The sequence below is a fragment of the Aptenodytes patagonicus genome, chromosome 3, assembly GCF_965638725.1.
Source record: "Aptenodytes patagonicus chromosome 3, bAptPat1.pri.cur, whole genome shotgun sequence".
NCBI classification, from domain to species: domain Eukaryota; kingdom Metazoa; phylum Chordata; class Aves; order Sphenisciformes; family Spheniscidae; genus Aptenodytes; species Aptenodytes patagonicus.
In genome coordinates, this window is record NC_134951.1 from 2,881,079 (window position 1) to 2,896,201 (window position 15,123).

Here is a 15,123-nt window from a genome sequence, read left to right on the forward strand (position 1 = left end):
GTTTTTGAAGAGTATTTAAAGCCTAGCACCTTGATACTGACCCAGACCCCTAAACTGTGCAAGTACTAGAAAGAGTAGATAAGGAACCTTCCTTGAAACGGCCTCCCAGTAAGTTGGCAACATAGGAAATGCTTCATGTGTCAGTAAAACTAAGTAATCTGTGTAGGCTCGTTAGCTGGGAATTAGTAAGAGTCACCGTCCGTTGTGCATGTAAGGCAGAGATTGTGGGCTTCCCTTCCTATAGACTTCTCCTGGGTAAAATTCTTAAATTACTTTGGGCTCCACTGCCTAACACGGATGCAAGCCCCTGGCAGTATGGAAAAAACTCATTGTGCATTTCTGGAAAGGAACACACAGCCAAATGCATAAATAGCTAATTTCTTGCTTTTTAACTGTAGGAATTTGTTTATTGGTTAAACTCTAAGTTCCCTTAACCCTTTTACTCTGTTTTAAATTAAACAAGCAGTGTTGTTTCACTAACACAGTATGTTTATATGATTAAATCCTAACCATTCTGAGCAAGTCTGTGTACCCAGAGGGATTTGCTGTCTCAGCCCTGCTTTTACATGTGCACAACACTGTATTCCTCCCGTGAGCAGAGCGGCCTGCTTCTCTTGGATCTATCCAGGCCGGTTCAGTGCATGAATTCCAGTTGAGCTCAGGATGCATATGGGATATAGGTGGTGATTTATCTTTTCATACGACTGTGTCGGTTTTTGTTTTTTGCACACAAGAACAGCTATTTCTTCCCTCCAGGGGAAGTCACTGAGCACAAAACTGTCCTTCAGAACATACCCTGTTTTATGTACTAAAGTCCTATACCAGGTTCCCGTCCTCACCAAGGGATATATGAAAGATCGGTTTCCCAGTGTGTCTTGATTTATCTTGATTTATTAACTGAGGGGCTGTTGTGGAAAGGATCAGGGGTAAGTTTCAAAGGGCCTTTCCTGAGGGCATTGTGCCAAGTCCTGTCTCTTGCTTGATGCTTTCCAGCTCAGGCTTCTTGAAAGGAGAAATATATCCATAGAAGGGGGACAGAAGAGGAAAGGTGTGCTGTTAATCTGCTTTCAGTGACTTTTTCAGGCAACCTGGCACTCAGGAGCCCGTGTTTGCACAGGTCACAGGGTGTGTTTCTATCGGTGGAGCTATTTCAAGTGTTTACTCAGCTCTTCGGACACATCGAAATACCTTTGGTATAAATGTATGTTTTGCTTCCTGAGACTGTTGTACAATTAAATAGAAACCTACTATTTCCCATTTCATGGCAGAAGAGGTAACAGCACAACCTAAATAGATCCCAGCTGGGGCATAGCTCACCCTTTCTGTAAGACACTTTTCCTCTTGATGAAGACAGGACAACTTTTCCTAAGTAGCTGTCGGCTCAGTTATGTCTCCCTTAGATTTCCATGGTCACCTGATACCTCCCTGGCTTGGAGGTTGGGGATGGGAACTCTAGCTGGCTTTGTGTATCTTTAAGGTGTCTTTGTTTGATAATGCCTTACTTTTTTAGTTTGAATGGTTTCATCACCTGTCTTGTCTTTTTTTCATGAGCAGGAGTGAGAAAATGGGCATGATTTTTAATCCACTAGGAAACACAGTGTTTATTATTCTTAGGGGCTACGTTAAGCATGAGACCCGCTCCTATCCCAATAGAAGAGCCAGAATGGAGACAGACGCCTCCCCCAGTCACAGCTACCTCTGGGACCTTCAGACTACGGCGAGGCAGTCGGTTCACATGGAGAAAGGAGTGCCTGGCTGTTATGGAAAGGTATGTCACTTTGGGGTTACGGAGATGGGCATTTTAAAGCCATTTTTGAAGCCAAGTATCCTTTTTGCTGTTCTGGTGAACATCAGCTTCATTTTCATGGATGTGTTTTAGCATCACGCAAGCCAATAACAGTGTAATCGTCTGATTCTAGACGATAGAGTAGGTGGAGCTATTTCACCCCTTCTGTTGTTTGAAAATATGTTATACTGCTTTGGACAATATCTCATTTTTTGTAGGCCCTAAGGCATCTTGTCTTAGCTCAGTCTGAGAGTGTTCAGCTCTTCCTTTTCTTTTGCAGAAACCTTTCCCTCTAGCCTAATCCAAGCTCGGTCTTGGGGGGGGGTCTGCACACTCTTTACATTCTACATTTCTCTTTTCCCAATTTACTGATTTGTCCTCATAATGTATCATGTTATTTTCTAGTTGATACTGGCATTTCGGCAGCACTATAATTGTTCAGGATGCAGAACTTTGCCTAACAAGCAGTAGATTCCTTGTCCAAAAAGGCTCTTACAACCCTTTTACATGAACTGGGAACAGTACAGAGCAAAGTGGATCTTTCAAATACATATGCAGAGTGGCAGGTGATCATTAGAGCTCCCAGCTCTTCAGTCCCGCAGAGACGAAGCACTCTCTGAGCCTGGTCTGCTGGCTGCCTATGTGCTTTGCCTTTCCCTCTACTTAGAGTAATGTCTCTTTTGTGGATAATACTGTATAATAGAAAAGGGCTAGTGAACTCAAACGTGTTTTAGGGATGAATGCTTATTCCTGTTAAGGGCTAAATGGCTGGGAGGAGTTTTCTTCCCTCCGAGAGCATGAGGAACCTCCTTTCCACGAAAGCACCAGATGACTCCCTGTGTGTGCTACGCTCCTCTCTGGTTTGCAACTCCATTGAGTCCTTGGCCAGCAGGTTTTTAGGATGTGCTTTTGCCCCTTCTGTAATGCTTCTCTTTCCTCTTGTTTGCACAAGGGTCTTTGGAACTGATTAGGAGTAGGAGAGTGTCTCCTTTTGCCTAAGCTAAGACCAAAATACCAGACTCCCTCAGGGACCCGAACCATTTTACACACAGGATGGACATACTTTGTGGCCACAGGCCATCACGGGGCTTTGCAGAGCTGAGACCAGTAACTAAGTGTTTGTTTCCGTATTCTGTCCTGGAACTGCACTGATGTTTTCAGCTTTGGCTGAATGTTTCCCCAAAGGAAATAATGTAAATGTCTGAAATCTGTTCTGCTTTGCTGGACCCAACTAATGCGAAGTCCTGAAATCTGATAGTACAGGATCTGATAGTACATGCAGGCAGTATGATGTGCAGTGCAGGATCTTTAGCACTTTAAAATGCTTGTATGACTGTCCTGATTGCAGTATGTAGGATGACAAAAATTTTATCTCTCTGTGCACCTTCACGACAGGACCATCTCCTTATTAACCCTCTGTGTGTGAAATATTTAGTTACTCTGAAGTAGAATTAGAGCTCTTTGGGCGCGGGTGTTTTCCTTCTTGGTTTCTGTTTGGCCTAAAGTGCAATAACTGCTATTATTTGCTGTTTGAATCATGATAGTGCCTTAGACTCCTTTGTGCTAGGTGCTGTGGAAACACAGAGCAGAAAGAGAAAGCTAAGCAAGCAAGCACTGCCCTTTCCTCTTTCAGATCTCTCCTAAAGCCAGTCTCTGCTGTGACACTCTCAAGAAGTCAGACAACCTGTAATGGTTTGGTATGTGTCTGTTAGAAAGGTGTGAGATTTGGTTTTGTGTATGGAAAGAAGCAAGTCGGTGTTGACATTGGAAATCATCCAGTTGTGTATGCAGATACATAATCACTTGGTCTAATTTTTCATTACCCTCTTTCTTCTTCTTTGTCATTCTTGGTTTTGTTCGCTGCGTCTTGTGCTCTGTAAGGTCTTTGCTGCTGGGGTTTTCTTCTTACTCTGCTGTTTAATGGAGACTTCTGCCACATTGCCTTAATCCTGGCTTTAATATTAATTTGCAAAGCCCTTGCTAGGTCACCGTGAGCACTGAATTTCACAGCCTTGTGTGGTACTGGAAAGCATGGCTGAGGAGTTTTACTTGAGGCAAGAACACAGTAAACTCGAGCCGTGGTAAAAGCTTTGTATGATAATAAAATTACACCATAAAGCAAGTTGGGAATATGGTTGTTTAACTGTTAAACTTTAATAGGCCTAGTTGAGCTGTAAGGATGAGCTGGTTTATGTGACAAGTTTTGAAAGAGTGGGAGGAGAACACTCTTTTGGGAGCCCTAGGAAGAAGCTAACTAATTTCCCTTACAAGTCGCCGGAGTCTTCCAGGCTTGTCTGTAATATGATTCATAACAGCAGCCAGGATGAAGGTAACCAGACTCCTGGCTGTCTGGCCCAAGCAGATCAGGTTCACTTGATGCCATAGGGTCAGGAATAAGCATTTGGCCCACTAAAACGGTGTTTGGCGTTGCATGGGGTCTGGTGCCATTTATGTGGTAATTTGCATTTTCCTCCGAAGGATTAAGTTTTGACTGTGAGTGGAGGCATCTTACTCAGTTTAATGGACTGTTTTCCTTAATTAAATGCAAGTTTCATTGCATTGCGTTTGTATGTCCTGCAGCATCTTGATGCGCTGTTGGTGCACGCAGGGATTTAGGCACCTAGTTTTGAGCTTCTTGTTTGGGAACCTCAGTAAAGTGCTTGTTCATCTAGGCTTCTAGCTATTCAGCCATGAGGAGTAGAGATCCAGAAGACAATCCCATCCCACTGATGCAACTCATATAAGGGCTACATGCACCTTCCTCTCTGGCTGCAAAAGAGGAGCCTTCTGCAATTAGATCTAACTTTGGTGATTTAGTTAAATGCCTAAAGATAAGAGGGTTGAATCCAGGCCTTAATGGAAACTTGTGTAGGTAATGCAGAGCTACTTCTTCCTATAAACTTCTGAAACGTTGCTGCGAAGCTATATAAACATTTTTTTGGGTGAGGATCAAAGTCTTCGGCTGCTATATCAGTTAATTGTGGTACGTGCTTTTGACTTGGATTCAGTTGGTAAGAAATGCAGTTGCTAAAATTCGATGTGTCAAACCAGCTGAGAGCACTTCAAGGAAAGAATCTGAATTTGATTGCAAAAATAGGGAGATTTGCTTCTAGGAGCAGGCTCTCCAACTGAAAATGCACAGCACCAGTCAGGATTTGGCTCATGAATGAGGAGGGTGAGGGTTGAAGGGCTAGTTTCTCTTTTTTTAAAAGATTGAAATCAACAAAAACTCCAGTGCAATTAATTATTATATTGGTGCCAACCTGATATAATTAAGATTAGAGTTAGGGCCAGCACATATACTTAAATGCCTAATGTACATAACTGTCTGTATACAGGGTATGTGTATTAAAGAAACTAATTGGTTTATACTGGATTTCCAGAATGCTGCTTGCGGTTTCTGTAATTCAATTCTCCAGTCTTTACTGCTTTTTTGGAAATTCTCCCAGGGTAGTTTATTAGTCGCTAGGCTTAGATTTCGGACAATAGATTCAGGTCTCTTTCTCCCTCTCTCTCCTTTCCTTTTTTTTTTTTTTTTTTTAAATATCTCTCCGAATATTTATGCTCTGAAGGTTAAGAGGTGCAATAGTTCCAGAAAGTAAAGTTCTATATTTAACTGCAGACTAGGTGTGGTTCAGACAACTGCAGTGCAAGCTCCCTCTCGCTGCTGTGCTAGTGATGTCAACCTTGACCTGTTCTCTTCTTGAGCCTCCTGCTCATGAAATATGCTGAGTTTTGTGTGTGGTGATGTTGTCGTGTGGCTTACCCTCCTTTGGGAACAGAGCTAACGCTACAGTAGTCCTTGCTGTGAAAACTTGAGGTTAAACTTGAAAGTCTGTTTCTGGTTCCGTTTTGTGTTCTTCGTTGCGTCTTGTCCCAAAGATAATTTTTTATTATTATTATTATTATTTTCTCTGCTTTACTTCTTCTTTTCAACCCTACTCATTAGAACCACGAAATTGAAAATTCCCTTAGGGTTTTCTCTTTTTTAACAAAGCTGTGTTGTCTTGTCTGTCTTTTTTTTTTTTTTTTTTTTTTTTTAAGTGATTGGTGCTTCTCCTCTAATCATATGTTGGAGTTGAGGTTTATCTTCTTTTTCAGGCAAAAAAACCATCTAAGATTGGCAGCAGAATCAACGACTGTATACACGCTTGTTGAGTGCCATTAAAGACTGGGGGGGGGAGTTGAGTGTTGTTTTTTAAGTATATGCTTTATCCAAAGATTAAATTAAAATAACTGTAAATTCTGCTCTAAACAAAATGAATAATTCATCAGTTGAAAGTATTTCAGTTTGTCTAGGGAGCAGGGACTTTGCTTTCTGGTTGAAGGTTATTTGGTTTTATTTTATGGGTTTGGTTTTCTATTTTAACATTTGTCTGTGCTCTTGAAGCATCCTTTTGTAAAGACGTATTTAGATTAAATAAGACTAGATGATATAGATACCTATTATCCCCATTTCATAGATGGCAAAACAGAGTCAGGTGTTTCACTTGGCTTTGTGATCCAAGGCAACTTTATTCATAAGAGAAATGGGTTTAGATTTCCCAAGATACTGAGGGTATAGTTTCATGATATAGCTGAGCTGAATTAACGGTTTGTCAGCGTCTCATCCTTAGGTGTTATCCTGTCTCATCACCCTTCTCAATTCCTCCTCCTCAGTTTCCCTGCTCCTGCCACCCTGCATTGTGCCAGATATGTTTCTTGTCTGATTGAAATACCAGCCAATTCAGCTTGGTTCAGGAAAAAAGAAATCCTTTTTATTTCCCCCTGCATTTTATTGAATGGGTTCAGCTCGCTGTGCAAGGAGGGTGTGCCAGAACTGGCTCAGGGCAAATGACAGGCAAGCACAGGGAAGGGGAAGTTTAACAAAAAGATGTACAAATTTTGCATGGTGCTTTTTTGGTCTGCTTGGTTTTGTTCTGGTTTTGTTTGGTTTGAGTTGGATGAGTTCCTGGTTTGGTTAAAAGCGTGGTCACGCTGACAGTTGTGCTGGCATCATGGAAGAGGTGTCCTTTGATTTTTGCCAGGGAGAAGCAATGTGTTACCCTGGTATCACTGCCAAACTGCTCTAATTTGACCAGGTTGTATTCTTGTTCCCCCTTTGAAGTGGACCCAAGTTGGCGAGGAAGGTCATCTCTGTGCCAAAACCAGTCCCTGTTGCATTTCCATCAGCCGCACGCTTAGTCTGTAGAAGATTCAGCATCGCCTACCCTCCTGAAAGAAGCACCTTCTGCAGTGGTCCCAGCGAGCCGGTGCCGGGCTGGGCCAGCGGAGCTCTGTGCATGGTTCTGGCCCTGAGCGATGTCAGTCCTGACATGCGTTATTAGAAATTCTTCCGATTGTGAAAGCGCTATTACTGCAGCTCTCCTGAGCGCTGGGGCTTCCACGGCTTCCCTGGGGAAAATGAGAGCTCTATTAGCTCCTGAAATTCAGTTAGGAAATTTTCTTAGTTAATTTCATCCCATTACTCTTAGTTATGTCTTCTAGCAGAACCTTAATACCGGCCCCATAGGGGATCTAAGTTTCCTGTGCAAGGCTTTGGAGGAGATTTAAGTTTTGGGTTCATTGCGTTTCTCCCTTTTCAAGCTGACAGCAGAGCAGGAAATAATGTCTTTCGGCTTCTTCCATTAGGCTTGTACATTGTTAGAAACAGAACATCAGTTTCTCATCAATATAACGATGTCCACCGGTTGGCTCGGGAATGCTGCTCGTTGTCTTCGGGTTTGTTTTGCAGGCTGCTAAGAGGTGAGGAGCGCTGAGAGTTGTGCTCTGCTGTCCCCATGACCCGCAGATGTCATTGAACCTTTCGGTGACTCACTGTTCTCAACTGTAAAATATCTACTACCTGCTTGGGAGACTGAGCCAAACCGAAGAAAGGATGAGCAAGATGCTAAAGGCCTGTAACTTTTGGGTTACTAAGGAAGATTTGTGTTAGGCATTAGGAAAAACCATCTAACTTCAGGAACGGTTGAGCACTAAGCAGGTTATCTATAGAAATTATGGAACATTTCTCCAGGAGCAAATTAGCTAAAATCTGTCAGGATGGTTCTGATATAATTGATCTTAATGCAGAGGGAGACATCAGGTGACTTCTTTACATTATTTTTCAGCTCTTTCTATTCTATCATAAGGTGCTTGTTAGTCAGCAACTTGCAGTGGGAGGTTCAACTTCATTAAGTCCTTTGAGATGTAGGAAGGGACTGTTTTTTTAGGATCTTTGTTTGCTGTTCGTGCTTGTGAAATGCTTTGAGATCTGTGAGCGCAGGCACTTTGCAAAGCCATTCAGTAAAGTTCACAATTTAGACACAGGCAAGATCTTTTTATTGTCTGAAAGTTCAAGTGGTCTGGCTCAGGGTCATTGCTGTATGTCTTCATAAAATGCAAGAGCAGCCATTTTATGCTTGCTACACAGTATCTTTCTTCTTTTGCATTAGATCAAGCTATGTTCCCTCTTAGACATGCAGAATATGCAAGCTTCCTATTCTAATCAGCTGTAAGCAAATCCCAGTTGTTTGGCAGATTGCATGCAGTAAAATATGCTGGGATGTCTGTCCAAAGTGCTCGCCAGACTCCGGTCTCTTGAAGGATCCAGCACGTAATGAGTTATTTTTCTTTTTCAGGCAGCTCAGGTGCTTTTTGTATCTTTGTGCTTTCTCTCTCTCTCTCTTTTTTTTTTTTTTTTTTTTAAATAATAAATAAAGAGAGCTGTGGGAGGGGCAACTCCTTGCAGCAGACTCCGGGTAAAATTTTTGTACCTGCCAAGGTCAGAATAACCGAAAGCAACATTTGCAAAAGAAGCCTTGTCGGTCTGACCTGCAACAGCACTGTCTGGTGCAATGAACCCACATTTTAAGAATGGGAATTCTTCTCTAGTCCAGATAGTCTCCTGCATTTCTCCAGGACCAGCTGAGATACTTCCGTATTCTGTCTCCCTGCTCATGAATGTGAGAAGCAGGATCTCATGCTGAGTTACAACATTGTCTTCTCATAGCATCAAAGCAATTGTCATACATATGGGATTGGAAACCTCTATAAGTGCCCAAATGCTTTCAGTGAAGATGTAAAAAGGCATCGTTGTTGCTTACTGTGCAGGCTAATGTAATTTTTGCTGGCTCCGGTAGCACCAGTGTGTGGGAGGATCTGTAAGACCAAATTTACCTTTTAACCTGTTATTTGCTTTTAAGAACATCTGCTGGCTCCTTCAGGGGTGTCCCAGCTCACAGACCCCATACTTCGGAGCGTACCCCCGAATGCTTACCTGTGCAACATCCGACTGCCCTGTCTGCCTTTGCAGTGATTTCATGTCACCATCCTCAGCATGTAAAGCTGTGTTGGGGCATTGCATAGGAAGGGGAGGTATAGAGGCAACCTCAGTTCAACCTGAGTTCGTACTAGGAAAACATGAGTGCGACATGGCGGGTCTGAAGAGCACCATGAACTACAGGCTGCTTAATATCTGCCTAGGTCAGCCTCGTTCAGGAGCAGCTGTTTTGTCCTTGGGTGCCTTTTCCAGCTCCATCTTTTGCCCCTGGCACAAGGGCTGACTTTGTGATATGTGCCGGTACCGCACCAGCGCTGTGGAGTTCCGGCATGTGAGTGAAGCTTCAAGGCTCGGCAATAACCCAGGTGGTGATGATGATGGTGTTTGTCATTCTTTCTACCTGTCCTCTCCAGTCTGTGACTAGTTCACACATGGCTAGCAATCATATGGCTGTGGACGAAAGCTCTTATCTCCTACCCTGTTTTTTCTTTAAATCCTGCTATTGCAGCTGTGGGCATTCTTATTATTCACATAAATAGGTAATTCCTTCTAAATCCTGCTAAGGTCTTCAGGGTACTTCGGGAGAACTAATTATACCGAGTTTCATTTTACATGCTAAAATGTGTTTAAAAAGTTGGAGATCTCTTTTGCCTGAGTATCACGAGAAAGAATAAGAAAGAACATTGCATTTACCTTCCCATGACCATTCATCGTATACGCTACTATCAATGTGCTGCTTATTTATCTCCTCTCTGAACTAAACAGTCCTTCTCTTATCTCTTCTCAGATGGCAAGTCCTCCCTTGCCTTTAATAACATTCATTGTCACTCTCCTCTGGACCTTTTCTATTTCTACATTCAATTTTTAGTGGCCCAGGGTAGGTGAGTAGGGACCGGAGCAGAACTGATTACCATATTTTCAGGGTGAATATTCCAGCTTATACAGGCAGCTGAATCTGATTCCTGTTGTTCTCTGACCTCCAGCCTAACACCTGGTTTTTGCTGATCACTTTTGTGTATTGATTGAGAGTATGTTTTCTCTGAGTAGTCCGCAGCGATATGTGTGTCTCTTTCCTGAACGGTTACAACTAATTTAGAACCAGTCATGTATGTGAGGAGTTTGAATTTGTTCTTTTCCATGTGCGTTATCCTGCTTTTTGCAAAGATAGCAAATGAAGTTCAGTCATGGGAGTGTTTAGATATTTTTGAAATTCACAGCAATTATCTGCTTTATTTGTATCCAATATAAATAATTCACTTTCCAGAACATTATTTAATGTAACCGTTAATGCCAATCATTTTAGGTCACAGCTTCTCTGAGCCAAGGGCTTGTATTCTGTTCGTACACAGAGCCTAGTGCAGTGGGCTCTCTACAGTCACGTTGAGACCCCTCGATGCTGCTTGCTGTAAGGACAGCATAAAAGTGTAAGTCTAGCGCTGTGGGTTATCTCTTTTTGAGCTTGCTTCTATGCCAACACTAGACTTTCTGTAATCCTTCATGGTATTCTTCTTCCTATGACTGTTCTGTTTAAAGTACGCAGAATCGAATAGTAACAAAAAAGCTCATATTAATTAGCTGCATCGTTATTTTCTTACCTGTTGACATGATTTCAGGAGGCAGGGAAAGTCATGGCATACTTCTCACAGAAACTGTGTGAACTGGACCCTGGCACATTCAGTCTACATTTTGCGTAGCCGTTTTATAATGACTATTCACTGTAGGCTGTCTGGGACAAAATTTCTTGATCATATTACAGCCCATGTAAAGGTGACGTGTCTTTGGATGTGCTCTGGTGCAAGGGTATAACAGTTACACTCTGCTGTCTATGTCTGTACTGAAGGAGCTTGAGACAACGCTGGGGAGTCTACTCACTCTTTTGTGAGCAGACTCCTGGGAAGTTCAGCAGATAAGGCAGTGGCAAATGGCTCCCTGGGCAATGACAAGCACGAGTGACCATAAAGCTGTGATCATTCCCCCTTTGGCTCTTTTTCAGCCTGCTTAAAGTCCTGAGAAAGAACTAGACAGCCCTGACCTGCCAAGGAGGGTCGTTCCAGGTCCAAGTTCAGCTAAAAGGGATAGTCATCGCTTACAGTGAGATTTACCTGACCTGGATGTAATATTATCCATGGAATAAACTCACTTAAGTGAATTACAAAATTAGCTTCTTGAGTGATCTGGAAAGCGTTCGGAAGGAATTAGTAATCAGGTTGGCACCTTGTCACCTCTCGCTTTGAGGCAGCCAGCTGTCGGCATGGACTATACGTGAGCACCATCCAGCTCAAAGCACTGTTGGATTTGCCCATTTCTGGTTTCTAGACGTATGCATAGTGTTCCTGCTGACTCTCACTGCAGCTAGTCTCTGAACAGAGTCCAAACCTACCTCAGTGAAAGGAAATTCTCTGCCATCTAGTAACAGATGTGAGGTCTTTATACAAGTAATAAACAGAGTAATTACAAGGAGAAGTGAGGGAGCAAAATTCCTGAGTAAAACTCCTAAGTATGTTGCATCATGTATTTATGGGCTCTTGGTCAGACTGTGGAGCGCTTTAAACAGACTAAAAAGAATGTTTTATCAGAGAACCATATGGGCTTTAACCACAAAAGTCACTACCACATCCTAGATTCTTTTTTATCCTTTCTTTTTTTTTTTTTAGTCCAGGATAGCACAATTGACCTTTTTTTGTTTGATTTTCCTTTGGAACATGCGTAAGTTTTAATTAGTTTTGAATTCTGTGCTGTTTGTGAGGAACTCTGTCAACAGAATAGGAGACATGGACGTGTTCCAAAGAGCTTTTTTAATATGATTTCCTTATAAAGAAAAAAGAATGAGAAAATAGGGTACATAAGTACAAAACATATAGAAAAAGTCATCTGATTTGTTGCTTATTACATACATAGGCTGGCGCTCTTTCAGTTTCTAAATGCTCCTTGATATTCTCTTAGTCACAGGAGCGTTGGACTGGGACTTCCAGTTTAATGTCCAGCTTCTCTTGTTTCAGTCAACCTTTATTATATCCTTTTCAGAAACTGATGAAATTCGCTATCTGAGAAGCAGGTATAGCCAAGGGTACAAAAGCCCATTGGGAGATGGCTACCCAGCAGGCTCCTACTGTTTCAGCGGTTAGATATCTAAATTCCTGAGACTGTTTGTGACCCATCCTTCTTGGAACAATATTATCATTTAACTAAAATAAATCCTTACCTCCATCTCTTGTCTCAAGTGTTGGTCCCCTTCATGTATTTATGGTAAACCGTAACCTCATCTCTGCCTTGAGGTTTGCTCAGGTAAAACATGCTGTATCTCTTGCAAGGTAGGCTTTCCATTCCTCTGTCATCCTATGCTTGCTCTCTGAGATGCTCAGTTTTAAATTCATCTGTCTTGAATGTGGGAGACCAGGATTGTACGTAGTCCAGGTGAGGTCTCGTGCAAGTATTTTAATGCTTTTCTTTCTGGATTGGAAATAGCCAGCATCCTCAGCTGTATCAGGCTTTGCCTTTTTGGTGGTTTTGTTGCAGTGTGTCTTTTAGTCATACTACAGTGACTTAACAGACAACAACCATTCCATTACTTCCAGCTGATGATCTTTTTGTGTATATGAGTTGTTGTTGTTGTTCCCAAAGTGTATGACCTTGCATACTGCACTGTTCAATTTCTTTTTAGTTCTTGCCCTTAGGTTTGTCTATTGCTCTTCATGATACTCCAATTCCCTGTATTGACATGGCTTCTGACTTTGTCATCGGCAGATTTCATTACCATGTTCAGACTTTGTGTCAAGATCATTAAGCGTTTTCGTTCCTAAGATACTCCAAAGATGGTACTCAAGGAATATCACTGATAGCTGTCTTCCAAGCCATTATTTTAAATTTTCAGTCCAGTTCTTAGTTATATGTTTCCTTTCTACCCTGTCTCATAATTATACTAATCTTTGTCTTTTCAAAATTTATGAATAATTTCCCATTTGTGACTGTATCAAATGCTTTACTGAAGTCCAAAAATGATAAGAATTTATTTTTCTAGACATAGGACATATAGTCAACAACTCCTCAGCTGCTTTTAGAGCGTTACTACCAGTACTGTTTTAGTCATGCTTCCTGAAGAGATGAGACTGTCCCCGGGGAACTTGGCTTTTCTGAGGTGGAGTGGCAATGACGTTTAAGAGGAAGCACGCGGCAAAAAACATGGCTCATGACAGGGAGCACAAGTCTAGGAGTAAGGAGCTGCGGATTCATTTCACAGCTCTGCGCCTGGTTTCTTGTGTCTGTATCTCTTAACTTTGCTATTCTTCTACCTCTAAATTCTTCTAATAATATTAAAGAATAAGATTAAATAACACAATTTCAGAATACTTCTAAGGGGTTTATGATCTGGTTATAGAAAGTGTTCTTGAAATACAAAGCATTATGGGTGTTTTTTAATGAAGTAATACTTTTGAGTCCTTGGAGCTTATTATTTCCAAGGCAAGTATTCACAACCCTATAGGCAAAAAAAAAAGTTGGATAATAAACTCAGCTATTTCCTTTCCCCATGGATGGTGAATGGTCATTGAATAATCTGTAGAAAATAAATAAAAAGGTGTTGCTGCTGCCAGACTTGAGCAGTAGTACTCTTTAAGGAGCCACAAAGCTACCTCATTGCTTAAAACTTTCCTTAAACCACCTTCTTTGCTATGATGTCTATAAAGAACCTCACCAAGCTGGTCTTGGCACCATAGTAGCTTAATCAACTAGCATGCTGGCTTATGCTGATTCATTATTTCTTGTTCTCATTTGCTTATATCCATCTGTTGCATTGCATTTAGGTTGCAAGGCAGGGAATAGATTGATCTTAAAAAAACCCAAAACCCAAAAAACTTCTTCTGCTTTGCGTCTGTACAGCACTTAGTACAGTAATAGTTCTGGTCCAGATCTTGAACATACTGGGCATTAGGAAAATATTTTGCTTTGATCCTGAGCCTTTTGACTTTAGGCTCTGGATGTCCTGCAAGAATTGGCCTTATCTCGTCTTTTGCATCCTGTAGGATCCTTTCATTAGTTTAAGCAATTTTTATTTTCTGAAAATGCAGCAGCAATGGCGGCTGTCTATGCGCTTCTAAGCTGAGTCTGGTCCAGTACTGGAAATTGAAAATAAAAACTTGCGGATCTTTGAGGGAGGGGAAGTGCTCGTGATTATGTTGGAAGTTGTCAGCTCATACTAAGCTTTATCACAAATCTCACGTTTGGTATTTTTCCTTTCCTGGAGGCTTAGGACAAAGTGAGACTTCAAGCTTCATAGCCAGAAGGACTATAAAGTTTTGACAAACATGACCTTACTGAGGCTAAACTAATAACAACTTGAGGGACCTTGCTGCTTACACTTGACATTCTGTACCTACATTTTTTTTGTGATCCAGTGTTGAACTTCCCATTAAAGCACAATTTTGAGGCAAGGATAGGCTGTTCTTTTAGAAATACCTTACTTCAGATGAGCAGAAAACTGAGTTCTGACTCTGATGAGTTTAATATTTTCTTCAAGACAGCAGAGAATGATGTTTTGGGCTGAGTAATGTAAAATCCAAGTCATACATTTTGCTATTTATTTGTGTTGCCAAATAAAGCCTTGGAATCCTCTGCTGTCTTGCAAGTAGTATCTCTAATAACCACAGTGTTGGTTACAGTACATGTCATTGAAAAGGTGGGTCACCAAGCAGCGAAACAGCCCTTACGAGTGGGTGGGCTCTTCCTGAAGTCCCAGGGCTAATCTCTGCAGGGTCTCATCACTTCTCGGAGATGTTTCATCCATGGACTGATCCTGCCTTAGCTTGGCTTGCTTTGTGAGAACTAGCTAATCCAGAGGATGTAACTTTAATGACTCGTCCCCCTGTAGAAAGTTAAAAAATGTAGATGAGATGTGTGTTTCAGGGTTGTCTTCATAAAGGTCTTGTTTATCAATTGGTTAAGTCCAGAGGAGTTAATGCACATAAAATATCCCTGTAGTGTGTAGGTCTCAATTTAAATATTGCAAGTAAATAAAGGAGAACAACAGATACTATTATTCATGCTTAGGTGCCTTGTTAGGAAGAGCTTTGAAGGTGCCGTA

General features: G+C 41.6%; 1 protein-coding gene across 14 annotated transcripts in view; it reads left to right on the plus strand.

The window, feature by feature from the left end:
- HMBOX1 (homeobox containing 1) overlaps window positions 1-15,123 on the plus strand; it is a 117,692-nt gene that overhangs the window by 80,505 nt on the left and 22,064 nt on the right. For all 14 annotated transcript variants that reach the window (XM_076332564.1, XM_076332556.1, XM_076332558.1 and 11 more), the window contains one exon: window positions 1,615-1,768. In XM_076332564.1, coding sequence (XP_076188679.1) covers window positions 1,615-1,768 — 154 coding nt within the window. The remainder of the gene's footprint in view (window positions 1-1,614; window positions 1,769-15,123) is intronic.